The 15,330-nt window shown below is 36.2% G+C and overlaps 1 protein-coding gene across 6 annotated transcripts in view; it reads left to right on the top strand.

Moving 5' to 3' along the window:
- Positions 1-381: 381 nt before the first annotated feature.
- Positions 382-15,330, top strand: part of SLC39A12 (solute carrier family 39 member 12) — a 36,470-nt gene continuing 21,521 nt past the window's right edge. For 3 of the 6 annotated variants that reach the window (XM_074848940.1, XM_074848932.1, XM_074848976.1), the window contains exons 1-5: positions 382-470; positions 1,594-1,946; positions 5,787-6,068; positions 8,564-8,771; positions 11,243-11,445. In XM_074848940.1, the coding sequence (XP_074705041.1) occupies positions 1,677-1,946; positions 5,787-6,068; positions 8,564-8,771; positions 11,243-11,445 (963 nt within the window). In that variant the 5' untranslated portion in view covers positions 382-470; positions 1,594-1,676. Of the gene's footprint in view, positions 471-1,593; positions 1,990-5,786; positions 6,069-8,563; positions 8,772-11,242; positions 11,446-15,330 lie in introns of those variants that run through there. The other 3 variants (XM_074848957.1, XM_074848948.1, XM_074848966.1) reach the window with 3 other exon arrangements.

Raw genomic sequence — 15,330 nt, 5'->3', positions numbered from 1 at the left:
TCATATTTGCAAAAAGAAGTCATCTTTTGATGAAAAAAAGAAATTTAGGTTCATTGTAAAATTGATCAGATAATGTAGTAATGTAGAGAACAGTTAGAGTGCTTGCATATATTATCCGTTGTAATGAAATACATTCTTCAATAGATTTTATACATCTTGCACTGCTAAAATAGAGACTGTTTATATAAAATGATAACTGCTAAAATATGTGAAATATATTCAATTACGTGATGCTTAGAACTTGCCAAGAAGAACATGTACTAATTCCTTTCCACCTCCATTGTTACCTTAAGAGCAGCTCTCTCCATAGCAACTGAAAACTTTTCAAGGCAGCAATAAACTAATCCTCTCCAGCTTCCAGAGCACCATCAAGGAATTTTAAAAACATTGGACTTCCAGCAGCTAAATACTTATGAGGATTCAGAAGGCCACAAAGCTAGATACACAAGCATTCTTTTTCCCTTCAGAAGGTAAGAAAATAATGTTTAGAAGTTAGTGCATCCCCGTAACAATGATACATATTCCTAACTGCTAACAGTAAAGTATATAGAAATACCAAAAGATTTCCTAACATCTAAAAACATACTAACCTTTATCTGAGTGAATGCCAATTAGAATTCAGCAGCTCTTTTTGCATTTTAAATACTTCATTGGTAGAGTTTCTTTTAAAATAAGAGACACACATATCATATTGCATTTAAAAGAAGATGAAGTTATGTGTGGCTGCTTAACACACGTGTATTATCATCTGAAAATGTATGTCACTGCCAGCATCTGCCCATCAATAATATGAAAATCTCTTTGTGGAAGACAGAAGTGAAACACTTTTATATTTCTTGCACTTTAATATTGAGATAGATTATTGTTAAAGCAGAGAAAATGGTATATTAAGAAGGATCGTGACAAGACAGATTTACAGTTCAAAATGCCTTTTGCATCTAGAGTTAACAAGTTAAACTTGTTGCTTCTGGTGTGTTTGTCTTGTTTATTCACTGAGTTCTATGAATGAAATTATGACCTTGGTTTTGTAACTGTTTCATCTGATCATAAAATATCACTAATTTTTAAGTACATCCTGTTCATTCTTGTTTTATGTTGTATGACTGGAGTTCGGTAATGTTGGTAAAGTGTTTTGAAAATACAACCTGCTCTATATCATTTCCGTGTAACATAATCAGTGCACATTCATATCAGAATTAGACTAGTAATCTTTATTTACAGCTATTTTTGCTACTAAAAACCTGTTTCATAATGGAATGAAAGTGAAAGCTATGGTATTTTCTTGTTCTTACTGAAGAGGATTATTAGTGAATGCAATAACATAACACTGAAATGAAAACCATACACTTTACTTTTATGAGGAGGGAAGGGCACTCTGAGTCAACCTCTTGTTGGTAATTCTACAGAAGTTTTAAGGCCATGGTTGTCTTAGTTTCCTGCTGTTCTGGGCTGTAAAGCCCTTACAGGCTCCCTGTTGTTCAAAAACAGCTTGTCACTGCAAATCAGCTTAGCCGACCAATTAATAAATCCTTTCAAACATATTGCATTCACACTAATTAAAGGGTTGGGGTTTTTTTCCCCTTTACCATTCAGATTCCTCAGGTTTCAAGTTTAAGCTGTGAAGTGCAAACAACAATTCAACATTCAGTGCAGATCACGCACTGCAGGAAGAGGAGATGTGTTTTCTGACCAAGCATCCAGCTCTTGGGGTGGTATGTTCTGCTTTCATATTCAGCGTGCTCATTGCTGAAGGACAGCCTGGGGAAGAGCATGGGCAGGATGGCAGCTATGCTCCCAGCCGAGGCTATCTGATGGAAGTTTTACGCGTTCTTTCAGCTGACAACACTGAGCTCCACATGAACCACTCACGAGAACTGGTCAAAATGTTACTGGAGAGAGCTGAGTGCCCACAGCGGATTTATGGCATGCAAGAGGATTGTAATCTGGTTAGTGCTTCAATTAATGAGGGGTATCTTTACAGGATCATCAGTGAGTTTAAAATTATTTATTACAGTGATACTCTCCTGAATACAAAACCTAAACATATAAAGGGCTTGTTGTTGCAGCAAGAAATTCTCCCTGCTTTAATTGTTTCATTCTGAATTATTAATATTAATTGTTTGAGCTCATGAAGAGATATTCCAAACATGAGAGGCATTTCTTAAAAATGCCAAGCTTCAGTCGCATAACACTAATAATTTTCCTTTAAAAATTGTCAAGTGTTTAATTTCCAGCAAAGATTTTTTTACTTTACCCTGATCTAACTATAAAAGCATGAGCTTGAATTTGGGACACAGAGGATTTCCACTGTGGAAAGACAGAGGTAAAAATTGGGGACTGGTTCTGCCATTTTTTTTTATGTTCTGCATTTTAGTTCATAAAAATAAAACCCAGACAGGATTGTCTCAGGTTTATGTGCCACTTCACTGAAATATTCAAGATTTAGGGGAGAATTTCAGTAAGCAGTTCAGGTCAAGGAAAATTAAAGGCAGAACAATGAATCTACAAATCCAAATGAAACTGGAAATTGTCCAGGGTACAGCTTCACAGAAGGTTTGGTTTTCTAACTGAGTTGAGAATATTTTCAGAACTGCTTCCCGATTTCAGAAAGAAGCGAACAAGTATAATAAGTTCATAGGTTCTGGTAGGACGGAGACAGTGGTAAGTGAGCGACTTAGCTGAAAGGGACTACAGAGGGCTTGGTCAGTCTTGGCTTTGATTAATGTTACTCTAGCTCTGGCATTGTTCAGTGACCTACATACAGCAGAGTGTCACTTTATATCAGAATTATAAGGATGGTCATTAAGGTGAACGCTTTCACAATATACTATTATTGGCAATCTGTCAAGCCAATGAAATGGAGATCTTTTTCTCCCATGCAGTAGACAACTACTCATTTAATTGGCCCTTTCTGCAAATGCTCCCATTTTTCATATGAGCCTCAACGTGAAATTTCATACATGAAATGATATAGGAGCCTGTTATTCCCTAAATGGGCAATTTTTATGAAGAAGATTGTGCAGTTTTTCTCTTTGCACATATGAGCAATGCACATGTATCAGATATGGACCCAGATTAAAAGTTGAGAATGTATTAAACAGTAATGGGTATAGAGTACACCTAAACGTCACAAAACAGGGGTCTAGGCCTTCTTGTTCTCCCTCTTTGTTTTGCTTCTCTGGATTGCCATATTTTTTTCTGTATTTGTGGAATGCATGCCCACTGTGTCCTTGAATGGAGAAAATCTAAGAGAAACTTAGCTGGGGCTTGCTTTGGTCAGGACTTCTGCTCTGTTTAGGTTTCATCTTGGAAATTTCCTGTGGGAAGAATTTGAGGACTTTCACCATTTCCAGTACGTCTCAGTGTTGGCTGTGTCAGTAACACTGCACACATGCTGCACTGCCAGTGCCACATGAACACAGTTGTCTATAGAAAATCCATGAGAGGTAGACGGCATCTTCAGTCACATGCAGCCCACATGGCACTGTGCTGAAATCTTCCAAGATGATTTAAGAACATTTGGTAAACCAAGATAGCAAAAACTGTGTGAGAAACACTATCTTTCAAGATCATCAAAATTTGAAACAGAATGCCCCACCTTAGCTTGGCATGTTGTTTGCCATACTTGTTCAGAATAACTAATTGATTCCAGACTCAACTTTCCCTTCTAAATCCAGGATTCCAGTCATACCACATGACTTTGTTTTCAGAATTTTTTTTCATTTTTAATGATGTCTCCAGTGGGTATTTAAAAGCAGTGAAGTTTTTAGACCCTTCTTTGGTTTGTTGTTACGTATTGGCCCCAAGACTCTTTGGGCAGGGGCTGGTGGCTATTGAACGGCATCTGACACTTTATCTCCTAAGCATACAAAAGCCATATATATCTCTTGCAGTGGTAAGATAATTTTTTCTAACTTCTGGCCTCTTAAACAAAAGAAACTCAGGGTTCAGTGCCCAGGTTCAAAGTTGGCCTCTTTTTTTGTAGCAAATAAGCATTTCTAAACCAAGGCCATGCAGATGGTTATGCCTGTAAAATATTAATAACAGAAAAATAACCAGTGATGAACCAATTTATATCCTCTTGGTATCTCCTCAAGGGTTACTCTCTATGGGCTACCCATATACTACAGAGTAGCTGCATGTTTTACAACTTACCTGCTTCCTTCCAATTAGCAATTTCCTTTGCAGTCATCTTCCTTGCAAGAGCAAACAGTCTCACTGAATACAATTTATCCTCACTGGATTTTGAAATGTTATAGAAGCCTTTGAAAATCTTCCGCTATGTGCAGTATGTTTATTGCATTGCTACTGAGTGTTTGAAAAGGCTGGTTCACGAACTTCAAGTCTTTTGGGACAGAAAACATAAAAGCTGTATTCCTCCTAGCCCAAATACCAATGCTCAGAGACATGCATTAGAAAAAGTTAGAATTGTAGACCTTGGTAGACAATGTAGGCAGGGCACAGCGGATCATCCAGTAATCTAGTTTATTTACGAGTATAAATATTTAATTTGGCAATTACCATCCACAGTTGTCTTTTTTATTTAGACTGAATATTTGTGAGAATTTTTGTTAGAATTATTTCTATTAAAAAGTAGCAGCTCTCTCAATTCCCCCAAGAAACACTGGCTTCTGAACATGACAAATATGTGTTTGATTCTACTCTGCTTCTGTGTAGGAAAACGAACATACAAGGGGAGCCACGCCGTAGGTTCTGTCTGTATTCATGAATTTATTAGAGTGCAGTTTTAATCCTCCCAGGGTACCTTTATGTGTTATAGTTTCTCCTCTGAAATGTACAGTCCGGCTGTTCTACCATAGTAGTTGAGATTAGCTGACACACCTGTAACATGCTTGGAAAGGAGCCAGTTGGAAAAAAACCAGCTACACAGCGAATGACAATAGTTACAGGATCTCTTCAAGAAAAAAATCTTTATTCTGGAATTCAGTATCTTATTTCCCATAGCCTGACACAGAGCTCTATTAGTCTTCTGGTATAATTTTAAAGACTAACTTTTGCTTGAGCTGGCAAAAGTTTCTGGAAAGTGTCTTTGTATCAAGAAAAATGGAAGGGTTTTTATATATACATATATATTAAAAAAATACGTGCTCAGATAGAATGCTCACAGGGTGAGCATATCATTTCAGTCCCTCTTGAAATGCATTTGGAGGACTACATGGTGTTGAGAGCTTGTGCTGGCTCTCTGCACTGGACCAAACTGTTCCAGTTAACAGAATTCACTGAGAAAAAATAAAAATAGCTGTATAATTGCAGGGTCAATTAAGTCTCTTAACAGCTTGTTGAATTTGATATAACGTCCGTTTACATACCCTGAATTAACTACAGTCCAGATACAGTCTTTGTCTTATAATATAAACACCTATAGAATGCACAGGTAAAAATATGAATAGCCCTAGCCCTTTTCTAATATATTTATAACAGAAATATAATCTGTTGAAGCCAGTGGAAGACTTTTAATTCTCTACAATGATTTATCAGAGTTAGTCTTGTTTTGTGGTAAATCTTAAATCCCTTGGTTACTTGACATTTCTTAAAAACAGAAGGGGCTCTGGAAAAAAAAAAAAAGGTGTGATCTTGCAGCCATAGAACTACAATGAATTACCTGCACCCTCCTCCTGCTGCTCCATCAAGCCCATATCTGTGTAGGCTTAGGTTCTATCCCTTAAATGTAAGAGTTGAATTTTCCTGCTCTCCTCTCTGTATTTGCAGATGACTAGCAATGTGTTGCTTGAGTTGAATTTCCATATCTTTTTATTTTTTCACAGTGCCTTGAACCAGATGCTTTGTTACTAATAGCTGGTGGAGATTTAGAAGACCATCTCAGCGAAGAAGTATTTGAGAGAATTTCTCTTATTCTTCTCTACTACATTCTTCATCATAGAGATGTGTGTTCTTCAGAACTCAGCTTGAATAATAAGGATTATAAATTTTACCTACAGAGTATGCTTAGTTTAAGACATGATGAAGACTGTTATTATTTTTCACGGAATGAAACTGAAGATATTTTGGCTGCAGTAAGGCAACATTTTAAAACTTCTGAAACCCAGGTAAAGAAAACATAAGTAAAAATAATTTCATATTTATTTCTGATACAATGCCTTTAAGCTAGTTCAGACATTGTGTCAGTATCATGGTCCTCCAGAAAACTGGAAAATAACAGTGTGAGAGCACAAGGCTGAGCAGTGGTCTTTTGTTGTACACGCTGTTTAATACCAGCCTTCTCCTTGACTTGCTTTGGCACGCATACCTAGCACTTCCACAGAGTCCTCTGACACACAGTTGGGGAGATGATAGTGTATATTAGGGACCATTCCCAATAGGTAATTTAGATGCAGTTGCCCTGTGTAGGGCAGATGGAAAAGGGCATAGCTGTGTAGATGCAATGCACTTGGCTTCAAGGACAGAAAATACTTTCTCATCTCTCATATTTATTAGTATAGATACACTAGCAGTAATTGTATTTAAATGGTATAAAGAACAGATCCAATACTGATCTGGCTGTGTAGCAGAAATTATGAATCATTTTGCTGTGATGAAATCCTTGCCAAGCCCTTCACTTCCATGTCCATCCAAAGCAGGGCGGAACAAGGAATCTGTCCAAAGATATGGTTTCCTTCAGTTGGGATACATATATTTGTGACTAATTATCTAGCAGCACAAATATGCCTTGTAGAAAGACTGATACCGATAAGCCTAAATTTAAACTTTTTTTTTTTTTTTTAAAAAAGCATATTGAGTATAAATGAGCTAAATATATTGAGCTAAAAACATCCTTTTAAGTCAGGAAACATTCAGTGAGTGTTCTTACCACTGTTTATTATTCCTTATCTCAATTAGGGTCTATAAAATAACAATAATATTCTAGAGTTCACAATCTAAAGAAAAATTGTCTTCATTGTAGTGGACAATAAAATAAGGTTTTGTCAGATTAGGTAACTCCTAAAGTACAGGTTGACCTCCTGTGAGAAGCCCCTTAGATCTGTTCATAATATACAGTTAAATTTGGTTTATTGCGAAGTTTGAATTTGCCCTTTTCTTTTTCATTTCATTAGATTTTAATTTACACCATACAGTAGTAGAGTTTCCTACGCAAACAGAAGACGGCTAGGAGTCCTGGCTGTGCAGCAGAATGTTGAGGGCCTCCAGTTCCTCTTTCTGTGTTCTTTGTGTAACCGTTTCCCATCATAAATTATTCATTGATCAGTACTTTTGGTTCTGAGTCTTGGTGAACGTGCTGATTTCCAAGAACTCCAATGGTATCTGGGCAACCATAAAGAGGCATCGGTGGGTATTTGGCATGTCAAGATAGAATAACAATCCATAAAGTGCTTTACTGTGTGGTCTGTTTGTTTATGCTGGCAGTATGACCAGTTGTCAAGCCTGTTCAGTAACTGAGACTTCACCACTCATTGACATGAGGGCAAAGAGGGGTTTTTTATGAAAAGTACTCAAAACATTATAGACTAATTCTAATGCTTACAATCACAACACTTGAGTTATGGAAAAGGTCCAATGATGCAGGGTAGTAATTGAAGAAAAGCCTTTTTAGTGGCTCTTTATGTGTTTTGGTTTCACAGAAAATACCCTCTTCTCAGTCATAGCATCTAATATATTATTTGAAATGAGATGAAATTTTGGGTTGTGAAAATTAAAATGTGTAATGAATGGACAGGAAAAGAAATGCCAGCCTCCTCCTTGCAGTGTTTAAGGCATATATATAGCAAGATGAGTATGTGTAAAATAAGTTATTACTGTCCTGGCTCATCTAGTTGACTTTTCAATTTAGTTAATAGGGGTTAGAGACAAATGAATTTAAATAATTTTCACCAATTTTTTTTGTTTCTCTCAAATCCCAACTGTTTTCAGTGAAATAAACCAGAAAGGCAGAAATGGAAGAAAACAGGAATAAGTTTCCACATAACTGAGAGAGCTGTACCCTGCTCCCTCACTTCAGACCTGCACACATCCACACACGACTGTTGCTCCTGTATGGTCACCCAGCAGGGAAGTCACCCTTCATCTGCAGAATTATATATTTCCATATTGTCCCTAGATAACTCTCCCCTAACAAATTATTGATTCCATTTAATAGATAGTGAACTCAAAACATTAAGACAATTCTTCCTGAAGTTTGAGATAAAGAGTTAAAGTCTATTATTTGAGTTGATTTCTTGTGCCTTAACAAAAATTCCTTCCTTTTCTGCCACTTTCTGGAATTTGACGTAGATGCAATTGAGGAGGACACAGGAATAATAGAAACAGCATGCAAATAACACTGAGCAAAAATAACCTGAACGAAGGACTGTTCTTCCTCCCTGTCAGACACTGAGTAAAATTTCAGGCTTTTTTATTCTATGCATGTTCTCCTGAAAATGTCCTGTTTCTCATTTGCTGTCCTGCTGTCAATTACAGCTTTAATTTTAGTATTTTTTCTACTCTGTCTGTCTGTGAAAGCATTCTCTCCAGTTTCTCCTCCTGTCACTCTGATTATTTAAATGGAGGTGACCAGGGCTGTCTTCATGCTGTTTTCTCCTGATTTCAGTGTGTTGATGTGAGTATTCTGGAGAAAAATGCTGATATAATGGACAGAGATGGTGCTGATGAAAACACACTTCCACGCCTGGCTGCTTTAATCATTACTCTGGCTCTCCAAGGAGTCTGTATGGGGAAAGCAAGTTTGCCCTCCCCAGAATTCTTTATAAAATATATTTTCAATTCTCTGAACAGTACCACTGAGCTTCAAGTGACAGGTAAGCTATTTATTCGTCTCTAGTTGCCTTTTGCAACACACATTTGATGTAAACTATCTTTAAATGCCTAAAGGACTTTTTGCACTTCATTTTAGATTTAAATACCATTTCATTTTAGAGCTGTTAAGTAGATTCTTCTAAATTTAAAAACAAGATTGGAAAATAAACTCCTTATTTTGATAATTCTCTGAGAGGTATAAAACAAATTGTTACTGAGATTATTAAATTTGTACCGTCACATTAATTTATTTAATTGCTCAGCACAGTCTGAAATACCCAATAGAGCTCTGAGAGTGGCAATCAAGCTGTCAGGGCAGAATTCAGTGGGGCCTTGTTTACACTGATTCTTTATGCAGCTCTTTATACATTGGAAGATGCATTTAGGGTTAGATGGGATAATTCATGTATGGTAGCCAGATTAGACACCTTAGTCTCTTACACCTCAGTGTAGATGACCCCCAGAAGAGATGAAATAGCCACAGGCAACTCTGGTTTGACCAAATGTTCTCTGATATCTGCCTGCTGTACCTGAAAACATTTTTATGATTGGTGCTTCCCTACCCACCTTCTGATCTTTGTACCCAGCCAGTGAGTCTGGTATATGCAAAGTTCATTTTCTTGAAGAGCTCTGTTGCTAGACGTATCAGAAATGCTACTTAACCATAAATAAATAGAAGTATAAGAGAGTTCTGAGTGGTCCAAAAATAGTAATAAAAAACAAACAAAAAACCAAACCAAAAACCTCCCCCACAAGTGTTGAGCTCTCAGCAGCTGCTATTAAGTTCTGTAAAAGATTCTGCATGATTAGCAGTTCAAGAAGCTAAACCATCAACCCAGGGTCCTACTATGGATCTAGAAGGTTATTAGAAGACATCTACTTTTCCTTGTTTATGATAACTGCTAATAGCAACACTTTACAAGCTCTTCAAAGCACTTTCAGAAAGTTACATTATATATGGTTACAACAGCTTAAAAAGTTGTATTAGGCATAGGTGAAAACATTCTTACCACTCTTAGGTTACACAGAGGTACATTGAATCACAGAAGTGATTAATAAAAACAGAACAAAATCCTCAGCCCTCAACTTGGACTCCTAGATTGCACATGCATAAACTGGTTTTGCAGCAAAACCCTTCATTTAAAATTGCCAAGTCAGATCTTGTAAAATAATTGACTCACAAGAATGGATGGAGCCATCTGGGCACAGTGCTACTAAATAGCTATATATGGTGAAATGCAAGCCCCAGTGAAGGGCTTTATGGTTGGTGGAGTCAGGGTGTCATTCTGAGAAACAAAAAAATATTCTTAAGCAGTTTGTTAGATTGTAAATGTATTTTAAGCATAAGCTAATTAAATTGGCCCTATAAAATTATTCAAATTCTTAATAGTAACTTCAGGAAAGTGCAAGGAACTGGCAGCATGGAAAAAAGGAAAATTAGAGTTAACTACATTTAGAAAATAAATCTAGCTTCAGTTCCATTCAGATCTGTTTGCTCAAGACAAAGAAAGTAGACAAGCATCTTATCACAAGCCTTTTTATACGATTTACCATTACGATTATACCATTTTCTTTTTCTGAATAACAGCATTAAAAAATAAAGGATTATCACATGGAAGAATTCTTAATCTCATTGATTAAATTCTTTGAAATTAATTTGTGGACTGCTTTTGTTTCCAATGGACAAAGTCCGGTTTACAGAAACTATCACTATGGTTTCATCTTGAAAATGCAGGGGTGAAAGAGGGTGATAAGTAAGATAGGATATGGCATGCCCCCTTGTATAACCAAGCATTTATCAGCAGGCACACCCATTGTACTCAAGCTGTGTCATGGGATACATCCCTGCACTGTCTCAGGTTTGGACTAGGGATCCTGGCTCCCTCCTTCCTACTTCAGTGCTATAAACAGGCATGCTTCCAGGTTAACCAAAGGAGGGAGAAAATCTGCTTCAGAAGTGTTCCAGTGTGTGGAAGTATGCGAAGGGCAACATAGCATTGTGAAGATTGCTTTCAGGACACTATAAAGGATGTGTCTTCCTGGTCTTTCTCGACTATCTGAATATCTGGCCATGGCCTTCCAATACCTGGAACATGGTGTTCCATTTACATGGGAAAATTTGAAGAATGGTGAAGCTGTTCAGCAGCAATTTGTGGATAACTTTGGTAGAGATCGATAATTACATGGAAGATGAATTACATTTCAGTCATATCTGTTTTCCTCTGAGATAGTCATAGGCAAAACATCCAAGTGTGGTACAGTAAAGAAGGAAAGGCTGAGTATATAGGTGTCTTGAACTTCTAGAGTTGTTAAGTGGAAATTACCTACAGTACCAAACTCAGGAGAGAAAAAAGTATTAAAATGAGGAGATGAATTAATGTCAAAACTAACAAAATTTTAATTACTTTTGTTTTTATCTTTTTAAATGTGTGTTTTCCCATGGTAACATATCTGTTTTCTAATGAATTACTAGAACTAGAACAACTACTAAATGTGCTTACAGCCAAAAAGATCTGCACTGCAAATGGACAATTCCACAGTCACAAAAGAAGACGTTATAGTATGGCAACCAGAGCTATTGGAACCAGAAATATTCCAGTCAAAGGAAACCATACAGAAGGAGACTATCTGAAAGGTTATTCTGAAGATCATGAAAGAAACACAGATTGGGACCAGGTTAATTTATTTTTATGTTATTATAGTATTGGTCATAGATATAGTATTGGTCATTTCAGTGATGAAACTTCACATTGGTTTGCAAACACTACATTATTTCTGAGGTTAAATTTACTAGTTTCAAAAAGTCACGTAGATTTTGGAAAAAATGTATTTTTATATAGTCATATCTGTTTAAATATTAATTGGGGGAAGAACTTTATGGCTATTGAATGTGTGATTAAAGCAGCTGGGAGGGGCTAACAGAATAGTTAGTATTATGTGGAATCAGATGTTCCTTCAAGACACAGATGACTGTAGTACGATGGCTTCAATGTTTTCAGACATTTATTAGAGATTTCTTGTGCTCTTATGGCACAGAGCTTCTAGGACACCTTAAGTGACATTGGAGAAAGAAGGTTGTTCTAAGGAAAAAAAGTAAATTAAGGTTTCTGCTTAAGTTGTTTTTAAAAATCTTCTGTAAACTGAAGTTTGGGCACTTCCAAATGCTTTTAATAACCATCTATGGAGTCCAGAAACCTTCTTTGGAAAGTATAGAGTCTATAAGAGAGAATTTTAGCTGCTACTCAGCATCCTCTTTAAGGGCTTTGAAGGATAGTGGCTCATTGCAGGTAATTTTATCCTTATCCTTAATATTTGAAAATAAATACATTTTGTTTGTAACAATAATTAGGTTGGTAACTGACTTTCATCCTTTAGACTGGATGACATTCCTTAGACATAAAAGGAGACTTCAAAATATATACTTTGTGTATATTTTGACATATATATTTGAAATATATACTTCAAAGAATAAGATTCTACTGTTTAGAGCTCTTTACAATTTAACTAAAAGACAATGTTTCATCTCCATTTAGGAGAGTAAGCGATGTGCAATTGACTTTTGCTGGTCATTTTATTATGTGGAACTGACACAAGTGGCATCTGGTTAAATGCCATTCTGATAGATATTTATCCATGTAATTTTATTCCATTCGGAATACATACTCTATCAATATGTTTATTTCTTTCCAGCTGACCACAAAAGAGAATCATGCTGATCAGCATGATGAGGTATTTAATGGTGTCTTAATATAATTTTAAATGAAGGCCATTTTAAATGTATTTCATATTAATTTTAAATTATGAAGGACAGAAATCAGCAGTGATACTATCTTTACAAGGAGTAAAATTGTTCTCCAGCAATAGAAGAATTTATAAAACACAGTTTTTGATTTCTTGAACTTCTGAGACTGACTGTAACTCAAAAGATAAGTGTTCAGAAGAGTTATCTGAGGCTTGGGAGTCAAACTGAGAGCCAAATATTCTGTATAGATGAAAAAGTCACAAAGAAACATCTGGAGAGAAGAGAACATCTCTTCTGTATTAATTCTTAGTTTCTCGGTTTTATTCCATTCCTCTTCTTTCTAGCTATGTCTATTTTCTTTGACATATCATTCCATTAGAAGGCTTTGTGTTTCAGTGTTGCTAATTTTGTCTCCTGCTTTCTGCACATATCTATGATAGCCATTGTACTCCATTAGTAACAGATGCTGTTACATATGAGGCATTGCCTCATTTATGGCTTGTGTTTGCTAACTACATTAAGATCTGTAACTTGATTTTGAGATAGGAATTATATTTTGAAACATTATCAAAGAAAAAAGGTCACTGCTTTCTTTTTAAGTCATCATCTCTACTGATTTTAAAAATGTGTATAAAAGAAGTAAGCAGCAGATGATCTAATAAGAGCAATAATATTAAGTTCCATTAAACTATGTCACAATGTATTCATTTATTATTCTTTATTAAAGAAACATGGATTTTGGAAACCAACCATCCATCCATCCATCCATCCATCCATCCATCCATCCATCCATCCAGTTTTTCATTGAGAATATGCAAATTTGATTTACTTGTTTTTTCAGTATCATCCTCCAGGAGTACACACATAGTTGCTTTATAAATTGAGACTTAGTACTCTGCCTCCCTATGTTAAAAAGTTTAAAAGATTAGGGCTTGCAACTGGAAAAGATGCAGGTCCTCATGCCTCAAGTCTTACAAGAACGTTTTACTAAATAAGCATTAGGAATTATTTTTTTATGCATGGGTGGACAGGTTTTTTTTCAGATGAGATCTTGCTTTTTCATTTAAAATTCCTGATAATAAGATCACATTCAAATTTAGGTTCATAGTAATCCCAGACCTCATCTTGTCTATCCTACTTCTCAAAACAGAGCCAACATCAAAGTCAGATCAAGTTTCACAGGGATGTGTCCAGCTGAATTCTGAATGTCTCCAAAAACAGAGATTCCACAGTCTTTCTGGGCAACCTGTACCAGTGCTTTATTGCCCTAATTTTGATGTTTTTTTTTTATTATAGCAAATTGGAATTTTCCCTACTGCAACTAATACCTATGGCCTCTCATCCTTTTGCTGTACACCTCTGAGAAGACTCTGTCTCTATTAGATACTTGAAGACTTAAGATACCCCCCAACCCTTCTCTGAACTGAACAAACCCAGATCCCTTAGCCTCTCCCAGCACATCATGTGCTGTGGTTCCCTAGCCATGTTGGTGGCCCTCCATTGGACTTCCTTCAATTTGCCAATGTTTTTCTTGTACTGCTGGTTATTAAACTGAACATAGTCCAGGTGTGGACTCATATGTCCTGAGTGAAGGGCAATAATCTTTTTCCACTACCTGTTGGCTACACTCTTGCTAATGCAGCCCAGTGTGCAGTTAGCCTTCGTTGCCACAAGGGCACACTGGTGACTCATGTTCAGGCTGTCTGTCAGGACCCCAAGAGCTTTTTCTGTAAAACTACCTTCCAGTCAGTTTTTCCCAGCCTTTATTAATTCATGGGATTATTCTGTTTGAAGCACAATAAATTTGTCTTTGCTGATCTTCATGAAGGTCTTGTCAGCCCGTTTCTTCGGCTTGTCAAGATCCCTCTAAATATCAGCCATGCCCGTCAGCACATTGACTACTTGTCCCAGTTGGATTTCATCTGTGAATGCACTCTGTTCATTGGTGAAGATATTAAATAGTATCAGTCCCTGTACTGACCATTGAGGAATGCTGCTCATAACAGCCACGAGCTAGACTTCTAACTTGATACCACTTGTTGGTGTTCCCTACTTCTAGAGTCAAAACCACTACCTAGAACAGGCAAACTGAAGGTCTTTTCCAATATAGTAGCTCCTGAATTGTCTTCATGCTCTCCTGCTGGGAGGCAGAACAGACTAGATCCATGTGGCAAGATCACCTGTTATCCTGAAGACTTGAATGTGGTATTCAGAATAAATGTATCAGTGCTCAATTCATTCAGTTTCTTAGTGAGCTACAAGGCATATTTTACTTTGCTAATGGATGAACAAATCAGCAAGGTGTTGCATTTTAAATGGGTTATTTTAAAGTAATGATAATTACAACTTTTTTATTTAAATAGTAATTTTATTTCAAAAGAAACCTAAGCTTCAGTGATTAGAAAAATGAATATTTAGGAATCCCTTGATTCTCAGATGCAGAGTAATTTAAATGAAAGAAACAAATATTTTTTTTTTAAATTGAATCACAACTAACCAAATGAGATTAAGAAATGAAGAGTATTCCTTAAGTAAGATAGCATATTTGATCTGGACTTCTTCTTTTTAAAAGTTCTTACAGAAATTAGAACTGTTCTAATGCTAACTGCTCACATTTTTTACTGAAAGTTTCATCCTGGAGATGAAAAACCAATTCTTCATGAAAATTTTTCAAAATATAAATGTTCCCCAGAAAAGTTTCTTTTTTTTGACAGAGATGTTTCTAACAAGAACAAAAAGTAGCTGAAATTCTTAAGTACTTCTAACAATAGTATTATTAAGTAATCTTCAGACCAAACTTAGACTATGTAACATCTAGT

This window comes from Strix aluco, chromosome 1, assembly GCF_031877795.1.
Source record: "Strix aluco isolate bStrAlu1 chromosome 1, bStrAlu1.hap1, whole genome shotgun sequence".
Taxonomy (NCBI): domain Eukaryota; kingdom Metazoa; phylum Chordata; class Aves; order Strigiformes; family Strigidae; genus Strix; species Strix aluco.
Note: the sequence above shows the minus strand (reverse complement) of the source record. Positions and strands in the feature narration are given on the sequence as shown.